Source organism: Mesocricetus auratus, unplaced genomic scaffold, assembly GCF_017639785.1.
Source record: "Mesocricetus auratus isolate SY011 unplaced genomic scaffold, BCM_Maur_2.0 Super-Scaffold_100020, whole genome shotgun sequence".
Lineage (NCBI taxonomy): Eukaryota > Metazoa > Chordata > Mammalia > Rodentia > Cricetidae > Mesocricetus > Mesocricetus auratus.
Genome location: NW_024429201.1, coordinates 26,145,058 through 26,164,397, shown reverse-complemented (window position 1 = coordinate 26,164,397; position 19,340 = coordinate 26,145,058). Strand labels below are relative to the sequence as shown.

Below are 19,340 nucleotides of genomic sequence, written 5' to 3'. Positions count from 1 at the left end.
GCTGGGAACCACAATGGAACCCCACCCACTCCACCCCACCCAGAAGCCAGAGTCACTGTCTGCCTGCCTCTGCCTCCCAAGTGCTGGGATTAAAGATGTGCACGTGTACCCCCCATCTTTTCCTCTCTTAAGTTGCTTTTGTCAGGTCAGTTCTGAGTAAACTAATGGCACATGTGGGCAGCTCTTGGTGGCTGCTCCATGCTAGAGGAAGTGCCAGAGCTGTGGAGAGCAGAGGGTGAGGAATAGAGCTCATCTCTTAGAACTTCAGGAGAGTTACTTGACGTCTGTCTCTCAGCTTTTCTCATTTATGAATAAACGGACTTGCCATTACCCCATTTCTCTCTTCTATCCTGTATCTTCTACTTATTTTACATTTCCCTGAATTTTCCAAAACCATCATATATTTTGATTTTTGTTGTGATTTTAAAAGTAGCACATATTTGAAAGTGATACTTTCTCATTCGTGAGAAGTATTTGAGAGTGTTAGTGTTGTGGGCTGTGGGAGGATTATATGAATCCATGGTAATAGCTGAGGACCCTACCTGTTAGTCCATTTTCTAGTACTGTAACAAATGCCTGAGGTAATGTAAAAGAGAAGGATTGAGTGTCTCTTGGTTTCAGAGGGGCAGGCCTCAGTCCCTTGATTGGTTGCTTTGGGCCTACAATGGCGTGATATATCATGGAGGGATACATACGAAGGAGATTGGCTCATCTCAAGTGACCATACAGTTAGAAACACACAGAAGAGGTTGGCGGTCTCAAATTCCCTTCAGGGGCTCCCACCCCACAACATTCTTCCACTAGGCTGCACTGCTTGAAGGTTCTGCTTCCTTTCCTCTCTTTAGCCTGTAGACTGGTACGAGACACATGGCCTTTGGGGACACTCAAGATCCAATGCAGAGCAAGGGTTATTGGGATAGTAAATGGGTCCTGTCTGACACATGCAGTTGTCTCTTGTTTGAGAACATGTTCAGAATGCTTTTCTGAACAATATGGCAGCGGCTGTGTCTGCAGAGCTGCACTGGCCCTCAGTGAGGGCAGGTGAGAAAGGCTAGCCTCCAGCGGGCTGCTGTGCTGGCCTCATTGCGTGTACTAGCTGTAAGGTCTCCTTGACTTTAGCCTTTTTTATGGGGCCAGGTGGAGGAGAGGTCAAAACAGTGTATTCTAGATATTGCAGAGACTTGGTCAGGGAAAACTGACTTTTGAAGTCAGATGGACTCGGGTCAGAGGTCAGCATTTTGGTCATTCTGAAAGAGGTTTCTGTAATAGTTTACCTTTCAGTGACTCAGGTTTCTGAAAAGGGATTGTGATTCAGTATAGAGTTGTTCTTAGGAGTAAGAGAAAACCCTTAGCAGGAGTGGGGTGGGGTGGGGGTGGGGCTTGGGCTTGGAACTGGAGGAGTGATGAAGAAAGGAGGCCACTATTATATATAGTGGGCGCTGGGCAGAGGTCTCCGTGGTTCTGATTTCCTCCTATTTCTGCCACGCTGACAGCTAGCTGTGCTTGCTTTTAGTTCATTCTGAATTTGCTGTGTAAAGATGCATTTTATTTTTATTTCACCAGAGCATCGACTCGACTCTCACTGAGTCCTGCTCTCAGGGTGTGTTATTATTTTCAAAGCACGTTGCTTGTACCGTGTTCACTGAGGAAGTTAGAGATAGGAGTCAGGTGGGACCCCAAATGTATTTGTTCATAAAAAAGCAAGCTAAATACCATGGAACTCCCAATTTCCCATTAGTAGTTGTGCTGTGTTCTTTCTGCTTGCCATCTGCCCATATATAATTGGGAGCAGGTGGTGAAGGATTAAGGAAAATTTATGGGCTTAAGAAATAAAAATTAAACCATGGCGTGCGTGCGTGCATGCGTGCGTGCGTGTGTAGATGTAAGGTCTGTTACTATTCAGGTATGGTGAGACCAGGAGACCAGGGGGACAGCTACAATGCAAAAATAATTGTTACAGCTGTCAAGAGGATAGGGACAAGGCACACCATTCAGCTACCTGGGAAGCCACAGAGATAGGTTGAATTTGTTCCTTTGCTGTGGCTTCCTTGAGAAAGGCCCACAGGCAGTGTGTACATGTTGGGGGTGTGGTGGGCAGGGTAAATCAGTGGGCCCTGGGTGGTTACTCTGAACATGGGGTAATTAGTAGATGTTCTTTCCTGGAGTGAGGGGCCGGGGGAGAATAGCATGGATGGGAGGCTTTTGCTTGGTTGAAGTTGTGTTATCAGGGAAATAGCTTGCTATTTCTAGTCATTAACTAGCCCTGGGTGGGGAAGCTCCTCCTAGGTCAGCAAAACCTCAGATACCTGAGCATTGGAGATATAGAAATCTGAAAATAAGTGTGTTATACTCTCTTCTTGTAAAGCAGGAGGCAGTCACAATTGAGTTTCAGTTGTAGACCTCTTGGGATGGCATGTGAAACCCAGGTTGGAGGTGGAGAGGCCATGCTTCCAGGACTGGGTCCAGCACAGTTCCATTTTGCTCTCAGTGGAACTGAGTACTGTAGATTCTCAAGTGTCTTTGCAGATACCACACTTGCTCACACTGATCAGCAAAGCTTCCTCTTCCTGCTGAGAAGTCACCTTGAAACAGTGGCCTATCCACCTAGTGGTGTGATTCTTCTTCAGGACAACACAGTAGGATGTTCCCCATGGCAGGGTGATGTCTGTTTACAACAGCAGCCAAGAGGGAGGTTTGGACCATTTATCACAACTGTTATTGAAACTTACTTTATGGTGTTTATCTGACAATTGTTGATTTTGCTAGGGTCATTCTTATCTTTAATTTATATTAATAGAATATATTTTGTAAACACAGCAGTCATTCTTTATGTGGAATGTAACAAATTAAGTTAACTTTAAATTTTTTTTCTGGTTTATAAATTTCTATTATTTGATTCTTTATTTACTAAAAATTTGTATATTCATCTAATTAAAAAAACCCAACAAAACAAACACCTACTGCCCAGGAAATAAAACTTATGAAATTCAAGCATAGTGTTGAAACCCTGGAAAGCTAGAATAGGCCAGAGAAACAAAGGTCACCTGACATCCCTCAGCCCTGGGTGTGTTTTCCTTTTCTGAGGGTGTCTGTTAGCATACTTCTGTATTAAAGACTTCTTCAGGACAAGATCCTAGTCTGTCTGGATCGTGTTGCTACACCAAAGTTGTGTTTGATGTCCTTGAAGACTTCCTGCTGTGTTCACCATCATTGAAGGGGCTTTGAATAAGTATCTGGGGACACTGGCTGTCAGGCATGTGACGTGGTGTAATTTAATCATGGGTTGAATTTAAGTCTGCACCAGCTGCTGGGCTGGTTTCTGATGGTCACTTTGGGAGCCTCTTAGAGTATAGGTTCTGGGATTCTGTGGGTTAGACCTGAACTAGAAACTCTGCTCTGGGTTGATCGGCATGATGTTCCTATCTCCTGTGGGGAAGCAGCTCTTGCTTGTACTCTGCTCTGGGTTGATCGGCGTGATGGCTGTCTTCTACTGCTTCATTGCTCCATTTCTCGCCAGGGCGGCTCACGATTGCCAACTGTTCCCAGCTGTGCCAGCCACGTACCCTCATTGCCACCCAGGCTTTGCCCTACTCACCCCGCAGGCTAATCTCTCCTGCTCTAACCCCCTCCTTTAACCACTAATCAGGAACTCAGTGTTTTGTCAGTAATTTCTATCTGTTGCCTTCACCCCAGCAGCTTCTCTGTCTGGGAGCTCAGGCCTAGTGCTGTCTAATCCTCCGAGGAGGAGTAGGAGGAGGGTGGTAGCTCCCCTTAAGAGGAATTGTGGCTCAGACATCTTGACCCAGCCTGGCTTCCTCCTTGGCCTCCCTGAAGACCAACACCTTGGCTTTTCCTTCAGGAACGAATGAGGAAGGTCAGGTGTAGAATCTTCAAAGGCACCCCTCTTGCTCAGTCCACATTCATCCCACCAGCTGACTGGAGAAATACTGGGTTTGACTGTGCAAATAACAGTAATTAAGATTCATTTCCTGAACTACCTCTCCCTTGGGCCTGTTTACCTCCCAGTCCAATTAACAGTTCAGTGTATGTTTCCCTGGCTTCAGGGTTCTCACATTTGACTTTGATGCTGGGGTGCTGGCCTTCACAATGTAGGGAAGGTAAAAGAGTTTTGGACACTGCTTCCAATGTGGGCAATGATCTGTTTCATGAAAGCGATCCAGGGAAATCAACCTCTCTTTAGCTCCCCGATTACCTGATGAATAACGAGGAAAATAAAGCTTGGAGCAGGGAGACCCCGCTTATGACTATTGCGCTTCTGCTGGTATTTTGGTAGAAGTGACTCTTATTTAACTCCTCCTACTGACCTACAGTAGTTTGGGGGGCTGAGTCAGACCCCAGACATGCAAGTGCTCTGCCACTGAGCTGCCACTGAGCTGCATTTTCACTGAGCTGCAGGGGATTGTATGCATGTGATAGTTGTCTACCAAGTGTTGCCATTGAAGGAGTGCACCCTGATGGCGAGCATCCCAATACCAGCCAGCCTTGGAAAGAGGACCCGGTTCAGAAGGGGTTAAAGGTGCTGGGACAGTCTACTAGGTGACTGAAGAGTGCTGAAGAGAGGAAAGGTAATGAACTTATGATACTTTTTTCCGGGACAAGTCAACACTGATTCTTTGCCTTTCACATTGAAAATGGGAGAAGGAGATGGAATTCCATGATGAAACGAGAGGAAAGCTAGTCTGAGGCTTCCTAATGTTTTGGGGATTGATGGATGGTAAGATTAACTGTGAAGAGGAGGCATTTTCTCAGCCATAGAAAACACGTGCAGCTGCTGTTCTGGCCCCAAGCGAAAGCTGCCCAGTAAGACTCTCATGTTCCCACACCCTCCTTCCAGAGCAGAGTGCCTGGGAAGGGGGAGGGTGGCCAGTGGGGTTCCTGTGGGTCCCCTGCCCTATCTGTCTCTTGTCCCTGCTCTTTGCCACTGGCATATGACACAGTGGTAGTTTTTCAAATCAGACGCTAGTTGCCTGACACCTTAGTTTCTGATTTACATGAAAAATTTCCTGTTTATGGAACATTTTGTGGATCCTAACTGCCCTAAACAGCCTAAGGTTGGTAAAGTGAACGGAGCTCTCACTGTAAGACAAGTTTGGAAAGAACCATCTTGGGGCTAGGGATGCAGTTCAGTTTGTTAGAATACTTCCTGAGCATGTCTGAAGCGCTGGGGTCCAACTCCATCACCAGGTAAACAAAGCTTAGTGGAGGTGGAGGACCAGAAGTTCAAGGTCATCCTCAACACTGTGTGAGATCCTACTTCACAAACAGACCACAAAGAAAAACCTTCTCACTGGGCAGTCACAAGGTATTACTTGAGTATCGACCTTTCTGTAGTGTGGGCAGGGGATGTGACTGGTAGTTGGCCCTATATAGTGGAGGGGTGGGTAGGGAATTTCCTGCTCTTTGCTTCTCAGAAGGTTGGGGAAGGAGGTTCATTAAGGCTAGGCATTGCTATGGTGACGCAAGCCTCTAATCCCAGCACGTGGGAGGCAGAGGCAGGCAGATCTCCGTGAGTTTGAGACCAGCCTGGTCTGCAAAAGCTAGTTCCAGGACAGGCTCCAAAACCACAGAGATACCCTGTCTTGAAAACAAACAAACAAACAACAACAAATAACCCAAAAAACAAAAAAGAGGCTAGGCATTGATCAGGACACTGGCAGGAAGCAACTTGGTTTTGTGACCAGCCTGGAGTTAGGGCATTGTTCTCCATCTTTTGGTTTTCTCTGGTTGTGATGGAAACCTTTCTAGACACTTACTACCTGTTTGCTAGGATGAGCAGAGTGCTGCTTTAGTTTATTTGCCATGACTTCACATAGCAATTTTGAATGTCTCATAGTATATTGCACTGTAGATATTGAAGTGTGGAGCCCAGAGGTTACTGGCTGAACCCTCTTTCAGAATGTTGAGTTGTTCGTGTTCATGGAGTTTTTTTGTCCACTGATGTACAATATCCATCACTATGTCTTTGAATCATAACCTTTCTGGACATCCAGTCTTACTTTAGGAAAATGAGAAGACTGGATTACATCCAAGGCTTTCCACCTACATTTGCAGATATGTCCCAGGTTGGGTTGGCTTTCCAGGATGCTAAGTTTGGGTAATATTTATTTACTAGAATGTGAGCTTTCTGAGGGCAGAAATTGTATTGTCAGGTCCTGGGGCAGTGTTTTTTTTTTTTTACTAAGGAAGCATTGGTAAACATTTGTTATGCGAGTGCTGTATGGTTTGTGACATTATAGTGCATCCAAGTGTCTGAGTCTGGACAGAAAATTTTGCTTGAAAAGAAGCGTATTCCCCATGAAGCCCTTCACACTGGCACTCCTGAGTCCCAGCCCCTTCCGTCTCAGCTCTCTGAGAGCAGTGAAATGAACTCATTGCTGTTCCCATGCCAGAGCATACTTCTCCATCTCCTTGGCTCTGTGATCTAGTCTCCAGCCTGGAGAGTGCACTGTGGCTTGGCAGGGTTTGGGAACTGGATTGGCCCTCAGTGGCTCTTGGAAAGGGCTCACAGATCTCTCCATTGCAGCATAATCCCTATGACACAGGAGGCAGATTCGGGGTTTAGAGTTTCTGTAATTGCCAGTTGATAAGCTGTTATTTATAAAGTAAGACAAGCAAGATTGTCTTTCCACCTTTGAGGAGAGTGTTTAAAACTAATTTGCAATAGTGATTTAAACTCAGTGAGTGCTTTCCCCATTTCTCTAGACTTCTTGGATTCTGGGGAGTCATTTCCTGGCAGCTTTTTCTTGTGGAATGTGAGGTCCCCCCACCCTTTTGTCTGTTCTACTGCAGATACTCCTTGATGGGTACAGATGATGCGCCTGCATCCATACTTTCTCCTCACTGATAATAAAAGGATGAAGGTAGCTTTAGTTGGAGCCTATGCAGGTGTTGTTATATGCACAGAATCAGCTTTCCCATGTTGTTGTAATAGTCTTCTGGTTTCAGACTACAGCGTGTAAACCTCATTTGAATCCATTGCTCTTGACTCTTAAATGAGTAGTTCTCAGCCAAGGAGCAGGTGTCTGGAGATAGTGCTATTGCATCTAGCTGAGGAGGCCAAGGAGGAGGTCAAAGACACTGCTGAATGTGCCACAGAACATAAGTCATGTTCCATAAGAAACCTCAGCATCAGTAACCCTGAACTCGAGGATGCTTACTCTCAGTGTTCTCTTAGGAATGGCTGTTTTCTGTTGAACTTAGAGAAAGGTGGAATTCGTTTACCTTTAACCTTAAGCCTTGTAGAATCCCTTTACCAACCAACTGGAATGTATAGCCATCCTGCCTTATCCATGGAGCGTAAATGGTCAAAACCCACAAAACACACCTGCAACCACAGACAGGTACCTACTTCACATGTACTCTGTGCTTTTCCATATATGTAAATATGAGAAATTTTAATTTGTTAGTCATAGTGAGAGATTAACAATACCAACTTGCAATAAAATTAAACACTTCTTACAATACACTGTAGTAAAACTTCAGACTTATGAATTACTTGTTTCTAGAATTTTCCATTTAGTGCTTTGTACTTTGGTGAAATTGCAGATGAACAACCACTGTTCTGTGTGGTGTTTCCTGTATTGCATCTGAGCAGAGATGGCAGTGTGACGGAAAGATTGAAAGACTCCATCTGCTGTCTGAGAGGAAGAAAGAAACCCTCACCTTGTGAGAAAAAGCGCCCCCAAAGAACAGCTCTTCCAGGACCCCACTGTAACTCCATCACAGGTGCTGGCATTGTGATCACAGCCTGGCCTTATGCAGGCTTGGTCCTGGTGTGTGTTCTAGGATGTTGAAAAGGATCACCTGTCCTGCCTAGCAGGAGCCACTGAGAAGTCTAGATATTCTTGAACCAAAGAGGAAAAGTCACCTGCTTGACCTTTTAGGTAGATGTTTAATAATTTCATTTCATTTACTAATGATTTAGATACCACCAAATAGAGGTTTGTTTACATTAGTTAAACACAAAAAATATTAGCAGGGTCCTAGAGATTTATTTATTATTTGTTTATGCTAAGGAATCAAAGCCAGGATCTTTCACATAGTAGGCAAATACTCAACCACAGTGCCACATCCCCAGTCCTAATATTTGTGTTTTTGTTTTGTGGTAAAAACATGTGACAGAATCTTACCATCTTCAACATTTCTGAAAGCAGACAATTTTAATCTGTGCCTCAGTTAACTGGTAGTCTTGCATTGGCCTCCTGGCTGACATAGAGGTCTTTTTTTTAGCTCTCTGATTCATTTAACTAATGTTTGAATACTTACCACCTACAGGATGGAGCAGGAATGCTGTTCGTTTTCTTGTCAAACTGAAACTTGGAGCAATGGTTTTCTAACTGTAAGATAGGTATTTGCTGCAGAGTTCAGAAAATACAGACCAATATAATCATTCCTAATCCTGTCGCTCTTCAGTGCTGTTGGCATACTGAACTTTCTTCTGGGTTGTGGGTGTTGTTGCTATTCTGTCTTGTTCTGTTTTTATCTCCAGTGCTGCTATACTCAGTGCTTCTGTGTTACTAGCTGCTTTCGGTTAACACACCACAGATGACTTTCTGTATGACTGGGAAAAATCATTGCAGTGGGCATATTCTAAATGTGAATCTGCTGAAATTTAAGTGAGTTGATCAATACGTTATTCATTGAACATTCAAATTTCCTTCCTTTTCGTCTTTTGTCTTAGTTTTCTTTTCTTGTTAGTCCTCTTTCTGTCTCTTGATTGTTTGTGTGTTCTATACAGGTTATACCTCTGCAGCCCAGGTTAGATTGACCTCAAACTCACTGTAATTCTCCTGCCTCAGCCTTCGAAGTGCTGAGATTGTAGACACCAGCCACCAAGTGCCTTGCTCAGTGATGGGAGTGGAGTTCCATAGTCACTGCTACATTCCAAGGAGCAAATGCTTCTCTTAGTAATTATGGATACACCAAATACTGGCTGAGTGAGTGAATGGCCTGACTGTTTCTATAGAGCTAGGAACTGGGCAGGATTTGGTGAGGAGGTAAGGAGTTTGGTGCCTTGGTAATTGATCTCTTTGGCAGAAGGCTTGGAGAACACTTCCAGGTCCCGTGCTGCTAGCTGTTGTAGAAGTCAAGTATGCAGAGAAGATGTGGACAGAAGGGAGGTGACTCACTGGCCCCTTACTGTGTAGGGCAGTAAAGAAAAAATGCTTCTTCCTTCTTACCCTCCCAACTCAGCCAGCCTCCCTTTTAGAGGAAGCCACGGTTCGGCCAGTGTGCTTTACTCATGCAAGCCGCAAACAGCAGAGCTCAACAGATGAAGCCCTGGCTCTTTCCTCAAGGCCCTGTCATCTTTAGTTACATCACTTCCCCGAGCCCTGGTTCCCACTCTTCACAGAGATGACAGCAGTGCCAGTAATTGTTGTCCCCTGCAAAGAGTAAGAGAGTGGCAGGTGTTGGCTAATATAGATGAAGTAAGTTTTGTCTGTGAGGGGTAAATGACATTCCTAATGTGTGTGTTTGTGTTGAGTTCACTTTGGTACAGTCATTTTGAGTCTGGGATGAGCGGCAGCTGTAACTGGAGGACCAACTACAGTTGTAACTGTTATGCCTGAGCTTGGGATGTTTGTTACCATACATGCCAGTGAGCAGAAAAGAATGCTAAGTCTGTAAATTGTGCTTTAGTTAGATGACCGGCGATCTGAGCAGGTGGTAGGTTAACCCCTCGTGGAAACACCCTACAGTCTACAGTCTCATTGTTAGCTCAGAAGCTGTTGCAAAGAGGGGAACAAAGACTGTTTACCATCCCAGAGCTTAACCATGCCCCCTCCCCCCCAGTCAAGTGACCACCATATTCTGAGATTCATGGTTTCTGCCATCCATGCTTCTCTGCCTTCTTTCTGGATGTCTCAGGTACTTCTTGGACTATTGAGTCTATCCGCTTGTCTGCTGGTGTCAACTCTGTGTCTCCTCAGATGCTGCCTGGCCTGGGAAGTTAACCAAGAGCCAGTAGCTCATTAATAGTGTGTAAGTGGGGGTGGGGTAAAAAAAAATAGTGTGTAAGTGTAGAGTCCTCCCTACAGCGTGGAATATAAAAGTTCCCCATTCTCCATTTCCTGTCACATGGTACACACTATTTCAACAGATGGACTCCTTCTTTAACCTCATTTCAGCATTTTATAGGTGTTTCAAAAAGGCAGCGACCCAGTACATACTGCCCAGCATGCACTGTCCGGCATTCTGGTGGCACTTGTACTCCTCTCCCTAGCCCTCATGCAGTAGGATAATGAGTCCTCATAAACTCACAGAGGGTGGGGAAAGCAGCTGCAAAATAATGATTGTGTGGTTCAGAATTTCAGGACCCAGGGCTGCCCAGTTAACACTCTGACTTTCTAGTTTTTCAGATCTGGGCTGCACAAGTCCTTTTTATGATGGTAAGAAACAAAGGTTAGTATTAATGAGTGAGGGTTAAAATGCTGAGACCCAGAACACCAGGAATGAGAAGCAAAAGGGCTCGCAGCTGGGTATGAGATAACTGAACTAACCAGATAAAAGGAAAGACAGGCTTTGAGCTAGTGTTGGTCGTTGGCTGAAGTCCCCCAGGAAAGTACACACAAGACACATGGTTTTTCATGAATTCTTTTGCTGGCAAGTATAGTAGACTAAATTATAAATACGGACAGTTTTTAACAATTCTGTTCCTTTTCACTTATTCTATTTTGCCTATTCCAAAAATGTGAATACCCTAGATCAACCTGTAGACAAGGAGTTAAACACGAGTCAGCCAAGAGAAACTACAGCTACATCCTATGATAGGACTCAACTATCCACAACAGTAAAAGAAAAAGGCCTGTGGTAAGGCTCTAGCTGGTTATGTAAAGTTCCAGAACAAAGAGCATAGTCTAACAGTTAACAGACCTCACAAAGTCAGTGAGTAGTAATGCTGGTTGTGGCTAATGGTCAGTAGACAGTCAACAGTTAGCAACAAGTGAGAGATGCATAGAGGGCATCAAAGCATGGCATTCCTCTAAGTACGTGTGTGAACATGCCTGATCTCTCTGCTAGGAGCAGTAGAACGTGTGTAGAGCATGTGGGTCTCTGCTGACTCAACTCCATTCTGCACAGAGAATTAGCCAGTCTTGATTAAAAACTGTCTCTTCCTAATTCCTGCCATAAGTTGTATTAGCAGCCCATAGACAAACATTTCAGCATGTTCCCCTCTCATGCAGGAGCAAGTAGAATACCCCCCCCTTGGGTCCCTTTTGGAGCTTTGTTTGCCTTCCAGAGGTCTATTTTCTACAGCAGAGCTCTGATCATTCTCTTAGTTTTTCTTTCTGAAATAAAAATATTCCTTTAAAAACCCATGAATTTTACACCATGAGTTCATGAGAAACGGACCCAAAATTGAAGTTTTGTGTGAGCATGAGCATCAGCACCCAGACTCCCAAGTTAAGCTTCACACTCAGGTACCCCCACCATCCCTGATAGTCCCCACCCACTCCTGAGCTATCTCACAGCCACTTGCTGTGAGCTTCAGGATCTGGTACTTAGGCCTTTGGAACTATGAAAGAAAGTTTGAACTGCAGAGAGGTGGACTCTTGTATGAGTTAGGTACCACTGTATGTTTGTACTTACTTAGTGACACTTGCAGGCTTCCTGATGTGTTGCTATTTTCAGTTTGTACTGCTGGCTTGGACTTCCAGGGAATGAGGGTATTTTGTTTTGACTTAATAGAAGTACCTGAAGCCACCCCCAACCCTACTCATGCATGGTTCCTGGCGCATTTCCTCATAGGCTTCCCTCAGTCCTTGGGTGATGACTTCCCAGGGCTGGTGGGCAAGAACAGGAAGGGAGAATGGAGAATGGTATTCACTTTTGGTGGATTGTGTTGTGGATTCTCCTTAGACAAAGGGGAAGAGTGAGCACAACTGGCCTGTCTTTCATTTTGAGCTTTCCCCAGGCAGGGATAAAGAGCTGTCTGAAAGCCTGTGTTGAGCATGCCTCAGAACTGATCTGGGACAGTGGGAAGGACTCTACGAGTGACAGATTCCTCTTTGTGATTTGTTTGAGGGACAGAAGGGCTCTTCAGAAGGGAAGAAAAGCACTAAGTCCATACTATGTTTGCAAATCCTGTTACAGAAACATCTTCAAACCTCATTGCTTTTCTAAAAGACTTGGATTTTCTTTCCCTTCTTCCTTCCTTCCCTTTCTTCCTTCCTTTGACAGGATCTCATGTAGCCCAGGGTGCATGTACTACTCTTTAAAAAGAAAAGAAATGTGACTATTCGTCAAGTATGGTGCCATGTTCCTGGATCCCAGCACTGGGAGGAGAATCAGGAGTATAGGACCCTCCTCAGATACATAGAGAGTTTGAGGCCAGCTTGTACTTCCTAAGATCCTGTCCCAAATAAAGCAAAACAAAAGTAATACACACATTGTAAAAGCTTGAGTGTTAAGAAGTAGATGTTTCTCCCCCATATCTAGGTCATTCCCCTGGTAGTCAATGGTAGTAGTCTTATATTTTCCCACATGACTCTATGTACCTTCTGTATAGATAGACCATGTCAGCACATGTGGACTGTGTTAGTGGTGGTGGCTACACTCAAGATTTCCAACCACATGGCTTAAACAAAAATTCAGTCTCATGTTTCCAGAGGCTAAAAGCCCCAGAGCCAGGCTTTGGCAGGTTGTCCTATAAATGGCCCCTTAACGTCTTCTCACAAGGCAGTCCTGATGACTCTGGATTCTCTTCTCTCCTGATAAGGACACAAACCACTGGGTTATGGACTATTCCAGGGATCCTGTTTAAAAACTCCACCCTCTGAAAACCAAACAAAATCACATTTTCAGGTGCTGGAAGTTAGTATTTCAACACATGAATTTTGAAGGAGATACAGGCTCAGTAATACTAACCTTCTCATTTTAAAGCAATATCCCATTGGATAGATAGCCCATAATTAACACTAGGCCTTGTATAGATTTCTAAGGCTATTTCCAATGTTTGTAACCAAGTCTTTGAATCCTTGTAGGTGTTTATCCACAAGGATGAACTTTGAATAACTGTAAGCATTGCCCTCTGAAGAGTTTAAAAATTATAGGGAGGAGACTCACAAGACCTCAACCCTACAGCAGCTAAGAAATAACGAGAGCAGGACAAATAGTCTTCCCCAAGGAAGAGCACACCAATTGGTTATCCAATACCAAATGGTCAGCCCTGAAAACATACATACAAATGGCATTATACAGACTGAACAGGTTGTTTTTATGTGTTTAGGAATATAATACATATATGTATGTACATAAATATCTATTCATATATATACATATGAATGTAGCAACAACAATGAAAACAGAGGTCATGAATTTGAATGAGAGTAAGGAGGGATATATGGGAAGGTTTAGGGGTGGGGAAACAAAGAAAAGGTGAATGATATAATTATAATCTCAAAAAACAAAAGAAAATAAAATAAAAATTATAGTCCTTAGTGCTCTGTGTTATAATGATAGTAAGAAATGCAAGAGTTTAACATGCGGTTTGTGACTGTGGCCCCAGGGACTGAGGTTGCTTGTACTTTTGGTTTGAGGAGTTTGCCACCCACATGACTTCACCAGACATTACTCATTCAGCATCAATTTACTGAGGCAAGGATGGACAGAGCTGCTTTGATCATTTTTTATTTTTATTTTAAACAAAAAGCTTTTAAAAAGAGTAATTTTAAGCTTACAGCAAAACTGAGTAGAAAACATAGACATATTTTACATATGTCCTGTCACCATAGAGGTGGGTCTTCACCAAACTGACCAGCATCCTCTCAGTATGAACTTCTCTAGTGACATCAGTGTCTTCCTATGATCACCATCCCTCACAGCATCCCCCAGCACAGTGGCACGTTTGTTATGTCCGATGGCTCAGTATCTCCCTTTGTCTCCAAGTTCCAAGTTTATGTTGCAGCTTGGTCTTAGTGCTGTAAACCCTACATTCATTTGTTTTTCAAGCCTGGCTTGTTTGGTAAAAGGCTTATGCCCTGTAGAGCAAGACATAGGACACTAGCTTTTCTCTCCAAACTTGTGACAGTTTGGAGTTAGGCCAGACAGGAATTGTCTAAGGTGAAGAACAAGTCAAGTAATAAAACTCTGGAGGCAGGAACTGGATGAGTCCTATTTTGTTGTAAGTTATGTTCTCCAAAACTGTGGCCAGTCAGCACAGGTGGAGTAACTGTTTCCTGGAATTGTAGTGCCCTTTCATGGACATTGTTTTCTGTTCCACCTGGTGCGTTTGTCAAAATTCAGATTAAGGTTATGCATCATTCCCTTGTTTATTGGTAGGTTTGCTTTGAAGAGTGATTCTTTGTATAGTAGAAAAAGACTACTGTTGAATTGCAATGTTTTTAGACTTTTTGTACAATATGTACATACATATAAATGTACATATGTCTGGTTTTTGGCAGTACTGTGTTTAGACCAATTGTGTTGCATTTGCTAGGCAAATTCTCTACCTACCACTGGACCATAGCACTGTAAGTAAAGAGTAACGTTTGACAAATACGGTGCATACTTTGGTATATGGCTTTAATGATAGAGTAGGATTATACTGCTTGCTTCATTGTAGCGTTTTCCATGATCATGCCCTTTCTGTCACTATTTAGACATTTAGATGTTTGTATGTATTCATGTTCCCCTCTGTGCAGACAGTAAGCTTAACTATTGACTCTGCTCTGGTATAGTTCTGCCATTAGCTTGAAGCTTTCTAGCTAGTTCTAAAACACCTGAGATGACCAGCCCATAAAAGGAAGAGGCTTACTGGGCTCACTGTTTAGAATGTGATTGGCCGTCTCTGTTGTTTTGACAAGTAACACATCCTGAGGGGAGCATATAGAAAGCAAAGGGAGCCAGCGACTGTCAGTCCCTTTCTGTGACCTGATCCTTCGTAGGCTCTTAGACCATTCCGTGCTGGGCCAGTCTTTTACTATGTGGTCGTTTAAGGCACAAAACATAGAAAACTGCTTCTAAAGGAGTTTTCTTTCCAATGCACTCAGTTTTGTCACATTTGAACTTGGGATGCAGCAAATGTGGTTATCTGAAGAAAAGCTAGGAAAGAGGAGGGAAAGCCCAGAGAATCAAGTTAGTTTGGGAGCAGAGAAAGAGAAAGACCTGTACATGTGTGTAGAAAGAGGTCAATAAAATCAGAGATTGACAATGGGGACAGAGTGGCCTGGGGAGGCAGCTCAGTTGGCACAGTGCTTTGCCTAATGTGTACAAAGCCTTGGGTTCAATCTTAGCACATTATAAGCCCAGTGTGGTGGTACATGCCTATAATCCCAACACTTGGGAGGAGCTTGAGGCCCAAACAGAACAAAAAACAGAAAGGATGAATGAATTGTAAAGGAAATGGAGGTGTAGCCGATAAAAACCCATGCAGCGGTGCGGTGCTAGTATTGCACAGTGCGATCTATTGGCTCAACCTAAGGAGAACTGCATCCTTTATAGCGATGGCCTATTTGTATAAGATGACCTGGAAAGTTGAATGTAAGATGCATAGAAGACATGTTGCAGTGCAAAAGGACAGAGGCTCAAACTCTGGCACTTTTATAAAGTAAGCGAGGTAGCACGAGATGTGACCAGACTTCTGAGATCTACCACAGCATTATAATTTGCTGTCTTAACTACGTATCTGTTAACTAGTCTCCTTGTACATGATGTTTATAATGAAGCCTTGTAACTTATGTTTGTTTTGGAGCTTTGCAAAGTCCCAAACTTCCTTTCAGATCATTATCAAGAAATTGAATTATTAAGGCTTAGGTTCAATATAGAACAGTGTTCATACTCACATAATCGGATGTAATTTGCAGTTTTTGTAATTCATTTCATAAAAGCCCTGTTGGGTAACAGCTCCTCCCTCAAGTCAATTGTACCAGAGGGGGCTTCACCCAGCAGTGTATAAGGGATGTGTAGCTTATGTCCCCTTACCATTGTTACTTTATAAGTGAGGACATGCGTCCTGAAGGGATAAATGACTTTATCTCCAGGTAGCAGAGTCTAACCACACCCACAAAGGCTGCCTCTAGGCTGAACTGCTGTCCATTACCCTGCTGCCTTGTGTCTTATCAAAGACCTAGTTTTCCAAATAATGGGGAGCAGAGAGAATGTTGGCTTGGAAAGGACTTGCTGTACAGTACAAGGACCTGATGTGGTTTCTAAGACCCACATAGAAGCCGAGTGTGGCAGCCCACCTCTGTAACCCCAGCACTGTGGAGACCGGAACAGGAGGACCCTTGGTGTGCTGGCCAGGTCATCTAGCTGAATTGATGAGGTCCATATCCAGTGTAAGACTCTGTCTTGAAAGGTAAAGTGAACACATGACTGAGGAGTGACACCCAATATAGACTTCTAGCCTCCACATGCATGTACACACTCGGGCAACACACAGGGTGATGTGGCACACTGATGTAGTTTTCCCAAGGGAAAGACTTTGTATGCTCATAGTGGTACAGCAGGAGTCCTGTGCTCACTGAGCCCGTGCCCCACTCATTAGCCTAGAAAGATTGCCCTGAGGAGAATGAGACTGAGAAATAGTGTAAGAGGTACCTATGAGCTTGTCTTGGGGTTTCAAGTTGCAGACTCCCCTCTATAAGCACAGCCTTGTCCTCCCAGCATGTTCCTAGGCAACACAGTTTGTACTCTGGATTTTGACATTTGATTGTTGGGTCCAGCTTCTTATTTCCCATGTAATCCTTCCTATGTACTCTTCATGTAATCATTTTTCTAGTTCTTAGCTGCTGTCTTTTCTTTTAACCTTTTGTTTTCTCTTAAGTGCAGTGACTTTGCTCTCATGAGGAAGTCCCTTTCCTGTGCATTCCTGGCCATCTTCCAAGCCATTAGTGCTCATCATTCGAGACAGTATCTGACTGCTTCTAGCAAAAGCTTTGCCACACACTCCTCTTATGTCCTGTGGTCATGATGACCAAAAGAATGCTCATCCTGAAGCTGGAAGGTCCACCAGCCAAAAGCTAGGGCACATGTTTGTAAAGCAGTGGCTCTGTATAGGATGCCAACTGGGTCTATAATTCAGTTCAAACCTGACACTACTGAGTTTTGGTACAGTCTCACAAAATTGTGTCACAGTCTGAACCTCCTGCAGCCTATTGGATTGGATATAAACCTGAGTTCCTCCCCTTTGCTCTAGGGTGCAGTAATTTGCTGAATTGCTCACAGAATTTAGGTAAAACTCTGTACTTATATTTCCCTGATTACTATAAATGTTAAAAATACTCAGCCATATTACAGGGTGAGGAGTCCCAGAGGGTGCAAACCCCAGTAGTATGTGTTCCCACGGCGATGGGGCACATCTCCAGTGTACATGGATACATTTACTGACATAGAAGTTTTGAATCCACTCTTGAGGGTTTTTGTAGACATGCCAGTATGTATCACAACTGATTCAATCACCAGCCATCAGTTGTTTAACTCAATCACCTATTTTCTCCCTGAAAGGAGAGAGCAGGGAGCTGAAATTTCCAACCTTTAGTGTCATATGGCTGATGACTTCTGACAGCCAGACCCCATCCTAAAATGCCTGGGGAGAGGAGCTCACCAAGAGTTGTGCCTTTAAGCACGGACTCAGGTGTGTCTTAATGGGGCTTATGAATAACAAGACACTTCTCACCCACCTTTGAAATTCCAGTGGTTACAGAGGCTCATGTTCCTTGACCCTGAAGAACAGTCACAGTGGCCCACTCTGACAGGATGTTTGTGTCTTTCCTAGTTGGCCTGCTGTTGTGGATCTGCTGGATGCTCCCTCTGCTGTGGCTGCTGCCCTAAGGTCCGACAGTCTCGGACTACCCGCTTCATGTACTTACTCTACTTCATCCTGGTCATCGGCCTCTGCTGTGTGATGATGTCATCCTCTGTGACCAAGCAGATGAAGGAGCATGTAAGTTTGTGGGTTTTGATGGTTCCAGAGGGATCAGGGTTCATCATGGTGGGTTGGCGTGACAGCACATGGTAGACATGGCAGCAGGAAGTTGAAAACTTAACACTCTGAACCATAGCACAAAGCAGAGAGTACAGAGTGGAAGTTGGCATGGCTTTTTAGTTACCTTGTCTCTATACTACCCCTTGACGACTTCTTCCAGCAAGGCTGTACCACCTGAATCTCCCTAGCAGTGCCACCAACCAACGTGGGACCACATGTACAAATGCCCGGGGCTGTGGGAGACATTTCTCATTTAAACCACTACCCTTGGTCTCTGAACTGTCTCAAGGCTTGTCCACTGCTTTCAGGTCAAGCAGGCAAGCCATTCACGAGCTTGATCTTGAATTGATCAACTAACTAATGTTTGGTATGATGTCTAGGTATGTCTATGAATGTGATGATGTATGATGTGTATCTGGGTGATCATGAAGACCAGAGGAGAATGTGATCTACTCTCATTCTCTGCCTTGCTCCTTTGAGACCAGGTCTCTCACTGAACCCAGAGCTGGGTTGGTGATTGGAGGCCAGCAAGCCTCAGTGATACTCTTAGCCATTGTTGCAGTGCTGGGGTTATAAACATGTGTAGGCATGCTCAGCTTTTTACGTAGGTGCTAGATCCAAAATCGCATTTTCATGCTCAGGCAGCAAGTACTTATTCGCTGGGCCATCTTTCTAGCTGCAATAGCTTTATACTGAGTGGATGCTGTTGGTGGAGAACGTTGATGTCAGAGGATTGTGTTTGGTCTCTGTTTTGTTTAGCTGTTTCTGATAAACATAGTCTTTGCTTATAGAACTGTGCACATTTCTGTCATACAGATAGCTGCCAGTGTTTCAAATCACAGCTTGTTGTGAACACTTAGGGAAGGGCGATGCATCTTAGACAGTACCACAGATACCAGGGAGTGGTTTGTGAAGCTTTTAGCCTTTCTAGACAGATCACTTGAGTGGTGTTGCCCCTGAGAGTTAGGGCAAGAGTTTAGCCATTTCTTGGGCAGTCTGTACTCAGGGATGCCTGGTGTGGTTCATGACAGATTTGTTCCACTAGGGCCCATTTGGCCAGGAAGAGGGCAGCAGCGTGTTGAGGGCAGCTCTCATGCCACAGAAGTGGTAGATGAAAGTTTAGCTGTCAAGGCCCATTTCCCTTTAATACACCACTTAGCTCTTCATCTTCCCAGGCAGGCAGTGGGAGGTAGAGAAGCCAGGCCTTTAATGGGGCTGCATCCCTTCTATGGTGATGATAGTTTCAGCTGGGGCAGCTTCTAAGCAAACTGTGCCCCAATCCTGTGCCTCTAAATTACACTCTGCTTTAAAACAACCGTTTTTCTTTCTTTATGCTGGGAAAGCAACCCAGGGTCTGGCATGAACTAGGCAACCCCTCTACTGATGTACACCC

General features: G+C 44.2%; 1 protein-coding gene across 3 annotated transcripts in view; it reads left to right on the top strand.

Annotated features, from left to right (window-relative positions):
- Serinc5 (serine incorporator 5) overlaps positions 1–19,340 on the top strand; it is an 88,761-nt gene that overhangs the window by 23,211 nt on the left and 46,210 nt on the right. For 2 of the 3 annotated variants that reach the window (XM_040728838.1, XM_040728837.1), the window contains exon 2: positions 17,738–17,905. In XM_040728838.1, the coding sequence (XP_040584772.1) occupies positions 17,738–17,905 (168 nt within the window). Of the gene's footprint in view, positions 1–7,566; positions 7,747–17,737; positions 17,906–19,340 lie in introns of all 3 variants that reach the window. The other variant, XM_040728839.1, reaches the window with a different exon arrangement.